Raw genomic sequence first — 16248 nt, forward strand, 5'->3', positions numbered from 1 at the left:
AGCATTCAAGTGTATCTTTTGCGTATGCATAGGTATTCAAAGATGAAGTTTCAATACATATTTATCAGAGCGCTAGGATACATTTGCCATTGATTGTGACAGGCAACTACTGTAAAATACATTGACTTAGCTGCATGCTTGTGTAGTGTTTTTGGATTTTCATTGCAATCAGCTGGTTTTTTATTTAGGATATCCCACCCATAGAGAAAAGTTTAACAAATAAACAGACTGTGCTAGATTAGCTGTAAAGGTTGCTGGCAAAAAAGTTATGTTTTACAATATATTTACACTTACACTTGTCCAGATGTAATTTCCTGATGTCTGTTCTTGGGAGGTGAAGGCACATTAAACCACACTGTGGAAACTGTAAACACACCACTGGAGGCATTTCCTGGCAGCTCTCTGTCCTTTGTATTCTCCTTTTCCTCTTCATCATCCTCCTCATCTTCATCCTTCACTTCTGAATCATCTGACTCTTCATCACCACTCTCAGGAGATGATGACGAGATTCTCGATCTGACTGACTCATCACTTGAGTCTAGCAGGCCTTCTTCCTCGTAATCGTCTCCTTTCAATGTATCATCAGAGCTTGCCTCTTCATTGGGAAAATAGAATCTAGGTTTGGACCTTGGATTGCGGCCTTTAGCAGTGCTGGCTTTAGGTCTGCGTTTCCTACGTTGCCTTGGTTTAGCGGCCTCGTGTGGACTTCGCGGACTACCAAGTACAGTTGATTTATCTTCCACGGCATCAAATCCGATGCGTTTCCGGCTTGTAGAGAGATGTCATCAACTCCACACTCCAACATGATCCAGCCGGTTTTGTTTTCCATTGCACATCCCGAGTCTGAGCTGTCGACAGAGTCTGTCCTCGGTCTGTTGAGCCAGTGTCCTCCCGGATACCTCTGGGAGTGATGGCCCCTCTCACAGGTAAACATGACCTTTGACTGATCTTCAGCCACCGCGGTCACAATAACCTTGGACAGATCTTCATCAGGTGTGGGAAGTTTCCGAAACTGGCAATGCAGTTTGGACACTGTAACCTGTGCCGCCAACTCCTCTGTCTGTATCTCATCTCTGAGATCGTCAGGCTCTTGGAACTTCAGATTTTTACGTCCTGTTTCAGACTTCTTCGAATCATTGCCCCTAGGTAGCTTCTTGCCACTACTGCTTGACTGGGGAGATTCGTGAGCAGACCTTGACGGCAGTGCTTTCATTGATCTGTTTCGCAAAAGCAGGGTGGTGTTAATTTTGTCAGCAGATAGGGCTAAGAGAGACACAAAAGAAATCTCTTTTACGTTCATAGGGAAAGCAGGTAAAGCCGTCTCTTCTAGAGATGCTTGGAACACACAGACATTGACCTAAAGGTAGAAAACAAAAACACCGTATCAACCAAAGTGTATTCATGTTTGCAAAGTCTGCTATAAAATACTGGAACTAGTCACTAGACTCTGCTTTTACTATATGAGCAAACAACATCTCTTGTATAGGTTTTCTTGACGGCAGTATTACGGTAAAATGCGCCTCAGCAACAAGATATTCAGACTTTCAAATTTTGATAACACTTTTCTGAACAACCATTGTTGTGGGCTTTTTGGAAACTCTTGCTGTAATGCTGTACATAAAATTTTTACCATCTTATTTTTGAGAAAATTGAAAATTTACTTTTTTCCCCATTGAGTTAATATAGAGATGGCAGCCATTTTGAAATTCAAATACCGGTCAACTTAAGGTAACCATAATTGTTTGTGGTAAGGGTGACCCCTGATTTTTATTCTTGATTTTGAAAGAGAATGGTTGAAAGTTTCTTAGAGGAATTTTCGAGCAAAAGTCTAAGTTTTTCACTTTCTAAGCACATATATGTACTACGGTGCAAAACTTAATAAGTTCTACTAAAGTTTCCCTTTGTATGCTCCAAAAGTTGAAGATACAAATGCTATGGTAGTTTCATATAAAACAGCAATTTTCCCTAATGCCTGGTTTTATTGGTGACACAAATGAAGAATCTCATTTCTGAACCCTTTAGAAAGATTACAATATCTAACTCAACAGCTGTAAACTTTCAATATCAATAGAATTAACCCTTTGAGTGCTGTAATTTTTCCCACCAAAATTTTAGTGCAACATTTTACCAATTTTTATGAATTTTTCAATAATTTTTTTGATAACTTTCGACCAAAAGGACATCACATTTCATTAGCTATAGTTTTTATCAAAATTTTGGTAGAAAATCTGAAAAAAATTGGCTGGGATACATTTTATACGGGTGATAAAAATTGAATTTGGCGCTCAAAGGTTAAGGTAGTCTGCACAGCAACACTTAAAGTTCAAGTCCCCAGGGCTGTCAATGTTTTTCAGAATAGAAGGGTACAAGTGAAAGAACAGGAGGGTACAGCCTTGTGCGGAGCGAAGTGGAGCAAGGCGTGCGTGCAAGCGCACGTGGGGGGAGGCCAGGAGGGGAGTGTCCCCCCTCCTGAAGCTGAAGCTTTTCTAATTATTCATCTTCAATTGGTGGCCTGTGGTGGCACTTTTGAGGGCAATTTACTGTCAAGTTTATTATAACTGAAGTATCAAAAGTAACATGAAATTGAATCTTGTGAAATAAATTATGAAAGACAAACAGAAGTATAACAGAGTTTATATGTTTATTGATACACCAGGTTATTATTATTTGCATGCAAATTCTGTTGAATTACAACCTGCTTAATAAAGATCATAATCTGAACCATAATCAGAATCACTGGAGTACTCATCTAAGCCCAAGGCTTGTATGGCAGTACCAGCTGACAATACCTCAATATTGTGTGATTCTCAGGCTGATGAAACAGTAGCTTCAGAAATTACATCTGCAAAAACTATTTCTTCAGATGTAGTTTTAAAAACTACACCTGCAGAAACTATTTCCCAAGAAACAACATCTGCAGAAAGTAATTCAATAACTGTAATACGTTCCCATTCATAAACAGCTAATCGTATTAGAATTAAAAAAATTCTTGTCCCCACTGCAAAACTGATGTCATAATGTCACGACAAAAAATTCCGATCTACGTCTGGTTGATACTGCTGTAATTTTATTTTGTCTGTTTCAAGACCTCTCCTCAGAGTTACCGGCTATGAATTTCCAGTGTGAAAATTTACAAATGTAATGGGGTAAATACGAGACCATTACCAGAGACAATTTGAGTAGACGCTACGTCACACAAACAATTACATACTCAAGTTTACATCCGCTAATGAAATTGCGTGGCTTCGTTGTCCGTTAGCCTCACAATCAACAAGATTTAGAATATGTTGATTTATTTACGTAGTAAATCCTTGCGCGTGAAAGTTAACAATCAAATCTTTTCTCCTGATGACTATCTATTGTGATATCCATACAGTAGTCCGAGTTTTGTCGAAACCCATGCCGGCTAAGTGGGTAGGCTCACTACATGCATGATATATCCATATTCAAAACATGGTTTACTGCCGCACATATGTGCAAGATACCGCGAAAGTATATAGTCAAGCCTAGCTAAATTTTGTGATTGCCCTAAACATTAAAAAACGTTGGTCTTGGTAAATGATTTTGAAGCATTGGAATACCGATATTTGCTTTTGAGGAAAGATTTCGGGTGTCGGAAAATATTTATCAAACATCAATACTCGGGCCTTCGAAACAACCAAAGTACACAGCATGTACTACTGTAAGAATACATTTCATATAACGGCGGCTTGGTGCAAACAAATTTAGTGGTAGTCAAAACTCACTAAAAATTATGTAAATCCCCACAAAGTTTTTTTTGCGCTGAGTAAACGATTCTTACTCATTGTAAAGAGTGTTCACGATCTGCAAACGGGAAAACAAATCAAAAATTCCGGTCGCTAAATACACGTAATGCTATGGCACTTTGCTCAGACGTGGCGTGAAATCTACATTGCATGCTATACCATTGATGGATTGAACCCCCGATCACTGAAATTCCTCAGGAAAATAAAATGATTTACAAATATGAACATTACTTTTATATCCAGAGCTAGTGTAAGCCTCTCGGGGTCTTTTTTGGACCCATAAATCCAACGTGGCTGTCGACTTTCGTAGCCATATCGATCGTGTACGTCCGAAAAGCAATCAGAACACGCAAAGCTTTTTGACTGTACCGATCGAAACCAATCAGAAATCTGCTACCAACGAGCCTTAGGGGCTGCGCCTCTGTAGCACAGCGTAGCCAACGGTAGAATTGGGAAAGCATAACGCATGTAAAGATCATTATTGCAGGCCTTGAATAGGGAAAACAGGCGGCAAGACCTGTGTCAGACGGCGATTTGCCGCCGGTGACCGGCTATAATTGACAGCCCTGAGTCCCTGAGGTGTATTCCACCACAAATAAAGTCCATGTGCACATATAAGGTAAAGTTGGTAAATGACATACTGGGGTTGAGACTTAACAGTCACAAAACAACAGTATTGTTCACATCAAATAGCAATGGTACTCACTCTGGCCAAGGACACAAACACCTGTAAACTGGAAACTTTGCTGAGACTCTGAGATGGCGCTGCATCAGGACTGTGGTCTACCTCACTGTGTTTGGGGCTTGGAGTGGAAGTGTCATCAGATGTTATCTTGTGGTGTGCCTTGACTTCACCAAGACAGCTGAAGTGGAGGTTATCAAGCACTGCAGATGGATGTGTGTGACATATCTGGGGAGTCAGTGCTTCTACATACCTGTTGAAAGACACACAAATTCAACAGTAGATAATTTAGAGGTATATACAGTACACATGATGAGTTGATTCAATACAAAATAGCTCTAAACATATTTGCATAAACCACAAACATGTTTATCTGCAGAAGATGTTCCTGTATGTGCCTCAAAAGTGAAAGACTTTAACTTTTGCTGAATTTTCGTCACTGTAACTTTCAACTATTCTCTTACCAAATCAAGAAATAAACATAGGGCCAAAGTCCCTGAAGCTACTATAGACATGGATACAAAATTAAGTATTTCCTGACTGTATGAAATTATCTCACTTAGGTCATTCTAGGGTAAACCAAATATTAAAGCCGTCTGACCAGCGGTTTTGAAAGAACAAGCAACTCAACAGTTGACAGAGCTCTGCTGTGTTATGTAGAGAATAACCTTTTGTGACACATGTATTGATGAAGAAGGTGGATATCTTTGATTAACACTGTGAGTTCTGTTGAATAAGTTGAGACTGTACATACTCAGAGAAGGCACACTGAAGAGACAAATGTTTGAAACTTAAGAAGTTCAAGGTCATCAAAAGCATTATAAGGAATCATGTAACTTTCATTGCACTGTTTACACAGCTTGCATAATTGCTATAAATAGCACATGAGGAATCTTACAGCCCAGCTTTACCATAAAAACCCTATCACTTTGACCACTCTTTTAATTGACCACTCTATTTTTTTCCTCAAAAAGTAATTTTATTTTATCCTTACCAAGTCAACCATAAATGGAAATTAGAACTTTCCCTATCTCTGTCTCTATCTCTATCTCTATCTCTATAGACTATTTTGAGCAATTTCTTTTAGATAACATACAGGGCACAATAAATGACGGTTCAGAATATGTCAAAGTTGGGATTCAGGAAAGTTGCCTTTACATGTTTTAATCCTCCAAGATGGTAAGCATTTCACTATGAACTGTCAAAAAAAGTTGAACTTTCTGATAATTCTACACTAAAATTATTTTGGCTTTGATGATTTCCTAATTAATTCAATTATTTAAAATCATATTAATTATTTTTTTCTGGGTGAATTGATAGGGTTTATACAGTACAAGAATTACATACAGTGTAAGTCAAATTTGACCAAAAATGACCAAAAAATTCCTTAAAAATACACATTTGCATATTTCATCACAATTTGAACAAATCTAAGTTGGGTTACCCCTAGGGACCTGTATACCAAATAACAAAGCTGTCTGACCAGCGGTTATGGAGAAGAAGATTTTTTACCAAAAACACCTTTTTTGGCATTAATTTGCCTATTTTCAACAATATCAAAAAATTAAAAAAACTAGTTTCTCAAAATCATATTTTTCATCTACACAACAAATATCAAATCAGTAAGTACTGCGGTTCTCAAGATATTTGAGTGGACGGACGCCTCACAAACGGACATACATACATACCTGGGTACATACATACATACATACATACATACATACATACATACATACATACATACATACATACAGACTGACATCGGACACCGGACGGATACCCATCCCAATAGCTTCTATAGACTATAGTCTACAGTAGCTAAAAATCAGGGGTCACTGTGCATATTTTGGTACTACAGAAACAAATTACCTGACATTTACTGATATTTGAAATTCAAAATGGCTGCTATCCCTGTGTTAACTCTATGGGGAAAAATAATTTTTTTGATTCTGAAAAAACTAAACAGAAGATATTTCTTGCTCTAAGAGCTTTAAAATGAGCTCCCACCAGTAGTATATCAGAAAAGAACTGTAAAAGTTTGGGAGTTTGAATGTCAGTCTCCGAGGTGCTTTCTTTACCTTTACAATAACAGCTATGAACATTCATCTGCTTACAAACAGACGACTTCCCTCATACCATTCTGACACCATTAATTTCTTAGACCTATGTTATAGGATGTAAATTATGTTCATGATAATTCTCAAAAAAGCACAATCGGTTGTAGTTCCGGCTGACCAACTGACCTTTGAACTGCATCAACCATGAGGGGAGACACCATGGCATCAACGGTTCCCCTGACTTGTACAATTGCAGTTGTTTTGGATTCTTCACTCTCTACTGCATCTGCCTTATGTTGGCTGTCGCTGCCTGTGATTGTACAAAAAAAATAAGAAAACTGTTGATAAATAAGCAAAACAAAAACAATTACAGAAATATTCTCCAATATTTTCCCTCGGATGGCAACATCGTTATTGCATCCGTTCATGTGAAAAAATTACATGATATCAACAACAATGATCAAATTTTAAAAAGTATTATGCAAAACAGCAATGTCTGCTCTCCTCTCAGAAGAAGTGTTGTTCTCTGTAAATTTTGATAATTATTGTTGATAAGAACCCTGCACATTATGACAGTATGGTAAAGGCTACTTTGACAATTAAATAGTGAAATTTCAATAAGTTTAACCCTTTGAACCCAGCTCAGACAAAAATGTCCGCATGGTGTCATAGGGTACCAGAGGGTCAGGGTGCAAAGGGTTAAGGTTAAAGGCCATTTACATACGGCCAACATGATCTTCCATCCATATTTTTGTGGATTTTCAGCTTAAATTTTTAGTGAACATCCTGCAATGGCCAACGACACACACCAAGTTCTATATATTGCTAATGTAACTCATTTTACGAACAAGGTTTCATTTTTTTTGCATCACAATGTTAAACTTTCATTCAACATACCACAAATAATACCAGGATGTAAAGTGATGAACCAGTCATGAAAATGGCAACTTCAAATTACAGATTTTGGAATTGTAAAACTTGCTGAAAATTTCCCAAATTAATTTTCATTGCTGTATGATGATACAACACCTGTTTGTACCTGTTAAATCATTTCTAATTGCATATATCATGTATGGACCTGTTTGAGGGAGAAGGCAGAATAGGTATTTGTTAATTCATATCCTACCCTGCTCAGTAGCTTCATTGCGTATAAGCTCTCTTTGGTAAAGACCAACCAAGCTCTCTGATTCATCAGTATCGTAGTCCAAATCGCTGAGAGAACTCGGAAAGCGCTTCCTAGTCCTGTCATACAGCAGCTTAGTGCCTAATCCTCTGTTATGCTGTGAAAATACAGGTAGCTGGATGCTTTCATAAGATGCAATACTACCAAGAGATGTCCTTGTGTTGAAGGGGGACTTTGGCGTGGCTTGCTGCTGCGCCGGTGGAGGAGTTACCCAATGGGAACAGTGCATTTGTGTCAGGTGATCTGCATAGCACGCCATCACATCATCGTAGTCAATCACTTGCTGGTCACTGGGCAATGTATGCTTTTCGTGAGAATCAGGTTGGTCAAGATGCTCTGGTAGTAAGTCGCTGGGTGATTCCACGGCTGAAACAAAGGACAAACCAGATGATATTGATGTTGACTTTGACTTGGGTTCATTGTCACTGTTTGAGGATTCCTGCATGGTGGAAGCGTCACTTTCATCGTGACTGGAAACCTCTACGACAGGTGCATCTGGATCTGTCAGTCTGATAATCTGCTTCAAAAGCGTTTGGCTCTCAGCGCTCAACGTGTCATCACTGAAGTACATTGGGCCGTCATCGTTATCTTCAGCTGCCGAGAAAAACTCACTCTCTGCCAGAGATGTCTCTGACTGCGCTTGTCGTATTCGACCAAGGGAGTTGCGGGAGTGCAGACTGCTCCTCTGAGAAGTCCTACTGCTTACTGACTGCCCTGAGAGAGTGGCATGTACTTTGCTGTGCCTGCTCTCCCGACTGTCAATAGAAAACTGAACAGATCCCCTCCGTGACTCATCTCCACTGTCTGTCTGCATGGGATCTGTATCTCCTAAATCAAAACTATGGTGGCGTGCCTGCTGTAGAGTATGATCCCAATGCTGAGGTTCAACTGGAAGGCTATGGCAACTTCCAACCAGCGGCGGCTGTCCACCGAGGTATTTCAAATGCATATTGTGGCTTGAACTATGAACACTGGATTTGGAATGAACACTGCTTGTAGACTGCCTGCCAACATGGCAGTCACAACTAGTAGCTTGGCATGACACATCCGTGCGGGAGTCCTTTGCAGCTGAGTGCAGGACTTCAGCTTGAGTTGAAATCATGTGCACTGAGGTCTGAGACCCAGGAGCACTGGCAACTTTGGTATCGGTGCTCCCACTCCCCGTTTCACTTCTCTTGGCAGTCGGACTGAACGTTGGCACATAACCCGGTGTAAACTTGAATACAGACCGCGTCGGTGACGTGTCAGGACTTCGCCGTCTTTCACACACGGCAAACACCAGCTGTCCCTTCTCCAGCAAGCTCTGACCGTAGCCATAGATTTGGTCACTCTCCGGGCCTTGTCCCGGAATCATGGTGAACAGTGAATCAGACGTTCCCTCTGCTGCATCAAACCGACTTCGTTCGAAGAAATGAACCCCGTTGCTGTTATTTCCAAAGAATTTGCATCCGCCGAGACAGCCACATTTCCCGATCACATCCTGGTTGAAGACGGTCTCATCCATGGGCCACATAAACCACAGGCGCTTTGTCCTCATGTCGTGGAGTTTCAGGAACTGATGTTGCATTTGGTGGAGCTCTGGGTGAGTAAGTGACATTGCCGCATCCACAACAATGGGTCCAAGGGAAACACCACCAGCTTCAATCCACGTGGAATACGACCCACTATCACCGGTGTCGTTGCTATGTGCTACGTACTGTTTCATCTCAATGTCTCTGATCATTGCGGTCACACCCTGCCCGGTACTGTTCCCATGGAGATTACAGGTCGCTAGTCTGATTGGATGAACCTGTATGGTAATGAGATGAGAAACTAGTATTGTAGTAAACTGCCTATGAACTTGACAGAGAAACATTACACATTGCAAAATGATCGCAAAAGATCAACCCACACAGTAAAAACAATACAAACAACAACATCAAGTAGATGATATAGTAATTTAGTTTCTGCAGTATTGGTCTCCTCAGTCAAAAACACATATTTACAGGGAGGACCATGCATATGTAAATAATTATTTTTTTTATTATACCTGTATATGGCAAGCAGATCCTGTTTCAACGAGATAAAGGTCAATGTTATCCACTGACACCCTTGTCATTTCGTATTTCACATCCTCTACTGTAGGACAAAGAATTGTCAGCTTGGGGTCCTTCTTTGTACACAGGTGTTGAGGAACACTGTGTTGGCAGTTCCTGTATGGCACAGTGGGTTGGAATGTATTCTCAGAATCCAGGGCCAGGAATACAAATGTTTGGGCAAAGCCAGCCATAGATTGTAACTGCAAATGAAAGAAATTTTAGAAAGAGTGAATACTGATGTGCAATGCAGTGGTTACCATTTTAAACACCTACTCTCACATAATCATATGTCTTTACAGTCGTTTTCATGTTCGGTTTTAAAAGCAATCAAATTTATTGTTGTCTTGTTCATGCAATTAGAATCAGTAAACTAGGAGCATTAAGCAGGAACGATACGCCAAGTTTTAGTATGTGATATGTATGTACTGCATTTCTATCCTATTATGCTACTTATCCATATATTTCACTGATGATATCACAGAATCATGAGTGTGCTGACTTAAAACAAGAAAAAGTGTAAACAGCAGAAAATGGCCTCAGACAGATCTGCATTTTCAGTCAATTCAAAAAAGTCATCAAAGATATTCAAGACTTCAAGAAATCAGCTGTGTCTTAGTCTCTTTTAAAAATTTAGCTTAATAATTTATTGTAACTGTATTCAAAGAGATGTATGGTAGATGCTTGGGTAATACTTACCTGTGGAGCAGTGATCTTGCCACTGACAGATCCCACCTGGACCTCTACAAGCCATCCGTATTCCAGTGTCTCGCTGGTTGGTGGAAGTCCCTCTCCTGAAAACATGGCATGACCCCGGATCTGAAGACCAGACAGGGTCAAGTGGCCATCCTTCAGATGCGAATCTGGCTCTGGTCTCTGTGAAGTGAAGACACAACAGATCATAGAATACTAGTATCTGATAGCTCACTGTCATAACCTACCCTGTCAGACTCCTACAATACATGTACATCATACATTAGATCCTATTCAGGTAGTACACACCTTGAAAATGACAGACTTAAAACCTTTGTTCAAACTTTCCTGAAGGAATCTATTAAAGCATTGTCATGCTGGAGTCTCAAACTCACAATCCTCTGACGGTGAGTCCATTACTCATGACTTACCGGGTCTCAAAGTCACCATCCTCCGATAGTGGGTCTGGTAACATAACCACTGCCCCACGGTGCCTCAAGATTCGAATCCCCCCTGCCTCCCCCTAAATTGTTAATAACAGGAAAACAAAATGCGATGCCACTTACAGAATATGTATCTGACAGGAACACTGTGACAGGAGAGACCAGAACTTGAAGCTTAGTTTCTCGGTAGGATTTGTGCATCTCAAAACAAAGTTGTTCCAACCGACCCATCGGTATTGGTCCATCCTTGTCACCACAGTGCTGCATGAAGTAATACATACGAAAGATATCATGGTAGTTATTTGAAAGCCAATCTGAAATTTCGTCATTCTTTGTAGGCAAGTGTCACAGGGTCAAATTCAGCAACAATGTGTTTGGGACATCTTGAAACTTAATAGGCAAAAAAACTTTCTGTCCAAAACTAAATAATTTGATTTGAAACTACTTCTATGTGTACAAGGTTGTGAACAGAATTCAGTGCTGTTGCACATCTGTTGTACATATGCAAAATTTGACACCTCTGTCCTCTCCTACATGTAGATTAGGTGCCAGGAACTGCTGATGTGCAGTGTGCTTGGAAGGTTATATCTGATTGGTCGATTGTCACTTTTCACAGCAGGGAGTCTATTTGTATCATTTAGTTATAACGATAAGATTCAGCCACCAAATTGGATACAGCTTCAGAGACGCTGCACATCAGCCCACAGGGAATGCCTGACCATTGTTGTTACATCTAAGAAACAAAATAGCCAGGCTCTTTCAGTCAAGTGACCATGTCTCTATATCAGCACTCTACCATTCTCTGGTATACAGTCAACTTTTTACTCATCAAAGAAAACACCAGTGTATGAGCGGCATGAAGGGCAACCATGCTAGGCATACCTTTGGAAAGTATCCAGTCACGTCATTCACACTGACTGACACCGTGACATTGAGAGGTCGTAAGGTCAAAGGGTTAACTTTCTCTTCTTCCTGCTCACACACATTGACTACAGTACTTGTGGACGGCGACGAGGTCATCGACTTGAAGTTGTCAATCATATCTGTGAACATCTGATCTTCACCAAAGAAGTTCTCCTGTTGTCAGACAATAATGCAGATATGTATTTACAGATAAAATCAGTAAAAATATTCTGCTTTTCTGTCCTTCTGTGTCAGAAAATGTGACGAGACAATAGAGAAACATGAAAGAAACTTACGCTCCATTGGTTGTAAATTTTGACATATTTTTCAGCGTTTAGTTGTGTTTGTAGAATGCAGTTTCTTTGTTCTTTGTGTTAAAAATCTCAAGAGACACTGTGTAGACTGTATGTGTGATGTCCCATTTTATTGTTGAAAACTGAATTGCAGTCAGGCATACTATATATCTATATATCAACAATAATGCTATGCATTGTCCGTGATGTAAGGTGTTCAAGTTGACAAATCTAATTATTGTATGTTAATGTACTTCCAGAAGATGAATAATAAAATTTACTCATTTTCTTGAACAAAACTAATAAACCATTGTCAGCAGTAACAGCTATTATCTCTTTGATTTCAAAAGAAACAAACGATAGACATTATTTAATTATTTAATCTTGCAGATGTCATGAATAATAAATATACAACTGTTGATAACCTTTATGAAAAAAGAGGTGATCTGCATGTCAGATGCTGAATTACAGAGGTCATCTGAGGTCAAAGATATTAAAGGTATATGATAACTGACAAACAAACCTTAAGAAAGTAAAAGTGTCTGACGACAGTGCCATAAACGATGATTTCTGATGCCCCAACGTCTAACTCTACATGGATGCAATCCGGCGGTAGGTTTGTTGGGTCAACTACCATGGCAACAGATGCTTTTGATTCTCTGGACATTGTTGATTTTGTTGTGTCATTGACTGGTGCCAAGGTCATGGGCGGAATGTCTTCGTTTGGAGGTAGTGGGTAATAAGTGTAAGTTATGTTCAAGGCTGCCTCTGGCGCTATCCAGCAGTCGACCCAACCAGCACTGCAACATGACAGACAAATGGTAAAGATATAGTACAACCAAGAGACGGCAGTTTGACAATTTCAGTTTGACAGTACATTTTATGAAGTGAAATTTCTGTCAAGGGAAAAATAACATGGAAACTGCCATACTGAGTGTTCAAAGCAGTTCTAGTTCACCAGTGACATTGGGGGTGGGGGGGGTGGGGGGGGGGTGTAAGAACTGTACCCTTGTTGGGCATGTGAGAGTAAAGTGTGTGTTCCTGACATTGTCACTTTTAGCTTGTGGATAGTTTCTTTAATGTTCTAATGTTATTACGGACGAAGCTGACGGGTATGCAGAGCCACTGTATTAACTTGATCACCATTTAATGATTTGGTGGATCATCAGCTATGTGCAACAGCGCCCTCATTGGTCAAGTTGTACACTGGGAAGGCAAAAACAGCCAAATCACTTTCCATATACATCAATCAGGTTATTGTTGAAACAAAATGCATTTTATCTAAATGGAAGGCAACTCCTGAAAGTTAAATTTGAGTATCAGACAAACCAGAACAAATACTCTTTGGAATTGATTTTGCCTTGATATGCAATGGGTACCATACAGAAAGACTTGCCTCTCCAGGGTGAATTTTCTCCATATTGCTTTTGCTTTCCTCCTGTACTTATTGTTGTTGTTACTGTTGTAGTTACACTTTGCGGCACTGTAACTCTTCGTCTTCTCCATGGATTCCTTGCAGGATTGGTCCAGTGCCAGGAGGACGTGTCTGCTTGTGTTGGATTCCGGCAGGTATACACGGAGAGCTGCTGACTGAATCTTTAGCGGGAAAGGAAGGAAAACAAGGATATATTATGCAAACTATATGTGGTCAAATTTGGAACGACTACTTCAAGAGTGATAATTAAAAACAGAGATGTGATAAAATCCTGCAAAGACACTAACATCTAAGTACACTGTGCACCTGAATTTATATCATACAGTACACTGTATTGCAGCTGTGAATGAAAATTTATGATAAGGCATACTTCATTTTCACACACACAGTGTACTGTACTAAATGAAGTATGTCCTATCATAAATTTTCATTCATAGAAATGGAGAAAAAACATGTTTGATCTGTAACTGATTGAGCATTTTTTCAAACATCAAAATACTCTTTCTCAATTCACAATCACAGCAAGGTGGAACATTCAAGCAACTTATCTTATTTTATTGCATTATTCTGTCATGATTACACACTCCTGGTTCCTCAAAATTTATCCTTCATTTATTTCAGAACTGGATGTAATGCAAGCCACTCGTAACTCACCGCAATCCAAAATTTAATCGGCACAGTTTCTGGCATGTAATCAGAGAAAGGCAAGCTGAAGGACAGATCAAAATGATCACCACATATCGCCAGTAATACTGAAATTTCAAAGACAAAGAACAAGATGCCATAATTAAGAAGGAATCTCTTGCAGTAATATGGAGTGTTTTGTAGTGATAATTGTGAAAATTGTACAAGCATTACAGACAAATATTTCATCACATATGAGCTTTATTCATGCTATGAATGGATTAATTTTGTTTCAAAATATGAAAGAATTTACTACTTTGGTCAGCTTCAGTAGTGCTGGTCGTGATCGTAGGTTTGTTACTAAATATAGCAATGTATGTATGGCATTTTCCTGCTGCCGACAGAAACTCTGACAAATTTTGTCTCTATACACCTATCTTTATTACAAATGCTTGTGGTTGATCTATTGGCATTTCATTCAAAATATCTACCATATCAAAGTACTATTTTTTCAAAATTCTTGTAAGATATTTCCAAAAGTACATGTATGGTCAAAATTTTCAGACAAATATTTATTTTTGCATATTAATTAAGGAACTCCATCATCATACCGAATCAGTCCCTTTGGGTTGGCATTCTTTCTAAGTGCAGAGATGTGGACACACACAGATGCAAACAAACACAAAAGCACACACGCACATGATGAACATATGATGTTGTCTGTTGAACTTTGGTATCCCTCTTAAAACACTGTTTACTTCTTGACAGAGCTAAAGATTATTCTTTTACAATGACATGAGAGGCGGAGCCTCAAATTAAAAAAATGACTTACCATTTTCTTGGTTATGGGAAGCACAGTCAATCCAATTGTACTGGTTTGCGGGAAGGACGAGTTCGAATTCTAGGAATTGTATGTTGAACTGCCATGTGTATGGGGTAAATGATAGAATGTCTGGCCTACTTTTACTGGACCAATCAGTCATTAAATCTGTTTGGAAGAAGGAAATATCAAGTTTACAAAACTGCAGCAGTTGACTGGTAAACTTGATTTTCACAACAATAGTGATTCTGATGAGCTAAATGATGAACGGATGTAACATTGTTTTATTGTAGAATATGCCTTGGGGACACTTTTTCAGACTCTCAAACTTTTACAATTAGTGTTGCCTACCACTTGTGGGAGCTCATTTCAAAGCTCTTTAAGCAAAAAACATTTTCATTGTCTTAGTTTTGAGAAAATCCAGAATTTTTTCACACCCAATGAGATAACACAAGGATGATGGTTATTTTGAATTTCAAATATTAGGTACTAGTAATTTGTTTCTCTAGTACCAAAATTTGCATGGATGAACCCGGAATTTTATTCTTGATTTTGAAAGAGGCTGGTTTAAAGTTTGCTTGAGGGAAGTTTGAGCAAAAGTTTCTTTCATTTCCGAGGCACCACTACCTTATATGAAATATTTGCAGAGTGAAACCATATTCAATGTTTTTGTAGAATAAAAATTTTGATAATGAAACCTGATAATTTATTACTGTACCAAGCTACATATACCAACAAATCAAGCCCTGTCATCTGTTACTGATACTCAGTTATGGAGAGTTGACAAAAAACCACACTGAATAACTTTTCTTATCTCACAAAATGGACTGCCCCTTTCCGATAAAATGGCAACTCACCTAAAAGGAATGTTTTATGTTGGAAAATAAAAAGCCATATCCCCCTTGAGAATGTCAAATCACATTCCCATGTCTGATGATGGTTCCATACTCGGGGATAATGCACGCCGACTGTAAACTGCGGGTTTGAAGACACAAAAAGTAAAAATTTGTCATTAATCAATAACGAAATATGTGTTCGATTGCACAAATTTATTTAAAAGAGAAAAAAAGAATATTTACTACATTTATGAAAAAAGGTAAAACACTCATGATACACAAAGAAACTGCAAATATGCAGTCACCAATACTTAATCATCAGACAAAAACAATTTAACAGTGAGAAGGTAATAATTTCACAGACATGGAATGAAATCACTCTTTAACACTTAAGACTGTTGAAGGGTTCTACAAGGCAGCTAGCCAAACCAAGAGTG

At 39.0% G+C, this 16248-nt stretch overlaps 1 protein-coding gene across 1 annotated transcript in view; it reads right to left on the bottom strand.

The window, feature by feature from the left end:
* Positions 1-16248, bottom strand: part of LOC139130920 (bridge-like lipid transfer protein family member 1) — a 92254-nt gene that overhangs the window by 44425 nt on the left and 31581 nt on the right. Inside the window, 14 exon segments of the mRNA XM_070696732.1 lie at positions 295-779; positions 782-1357; positions 4474-4702; positions 6693-6816; positions 7633-9478; positions 9719-9967; positions 10464-10640; positions 11024-11161; positions 11783-11977; positions 12620-12896; positions 13493-13692; positions 14186-14283; positions 14988-15143; positions 15833-15950. Coding sequence (XP_070552833.1) covers positions 295-779; positions 782-1357; positions 4474-4702; positions 6693-6816; positions 7633-9478; positions 9719-9967; positions 10464-10640; positions 11024-11161; positions 11783-11977; positions 12620-12896; positions 13493-13692; positions 14186-14283; positions 14988-15143; positions 15833-15950 — 4868 coding nt within the window.

The sequence above is a fragment of the Ptychodera flava genome, chromosome 4 (genome assembly GCF_041260155.1).
Source record: "Ptychodera flava strain L36383 chromosome 4, AS_Pfla_20210202, whole genome shotgun sequence".
Taxonomy (NCBI): Eukaryota; Metazoa; Hemichordata; class Enteropneusta; family Ptychoderidae; genus Ptychodera; species Ptychodera flava.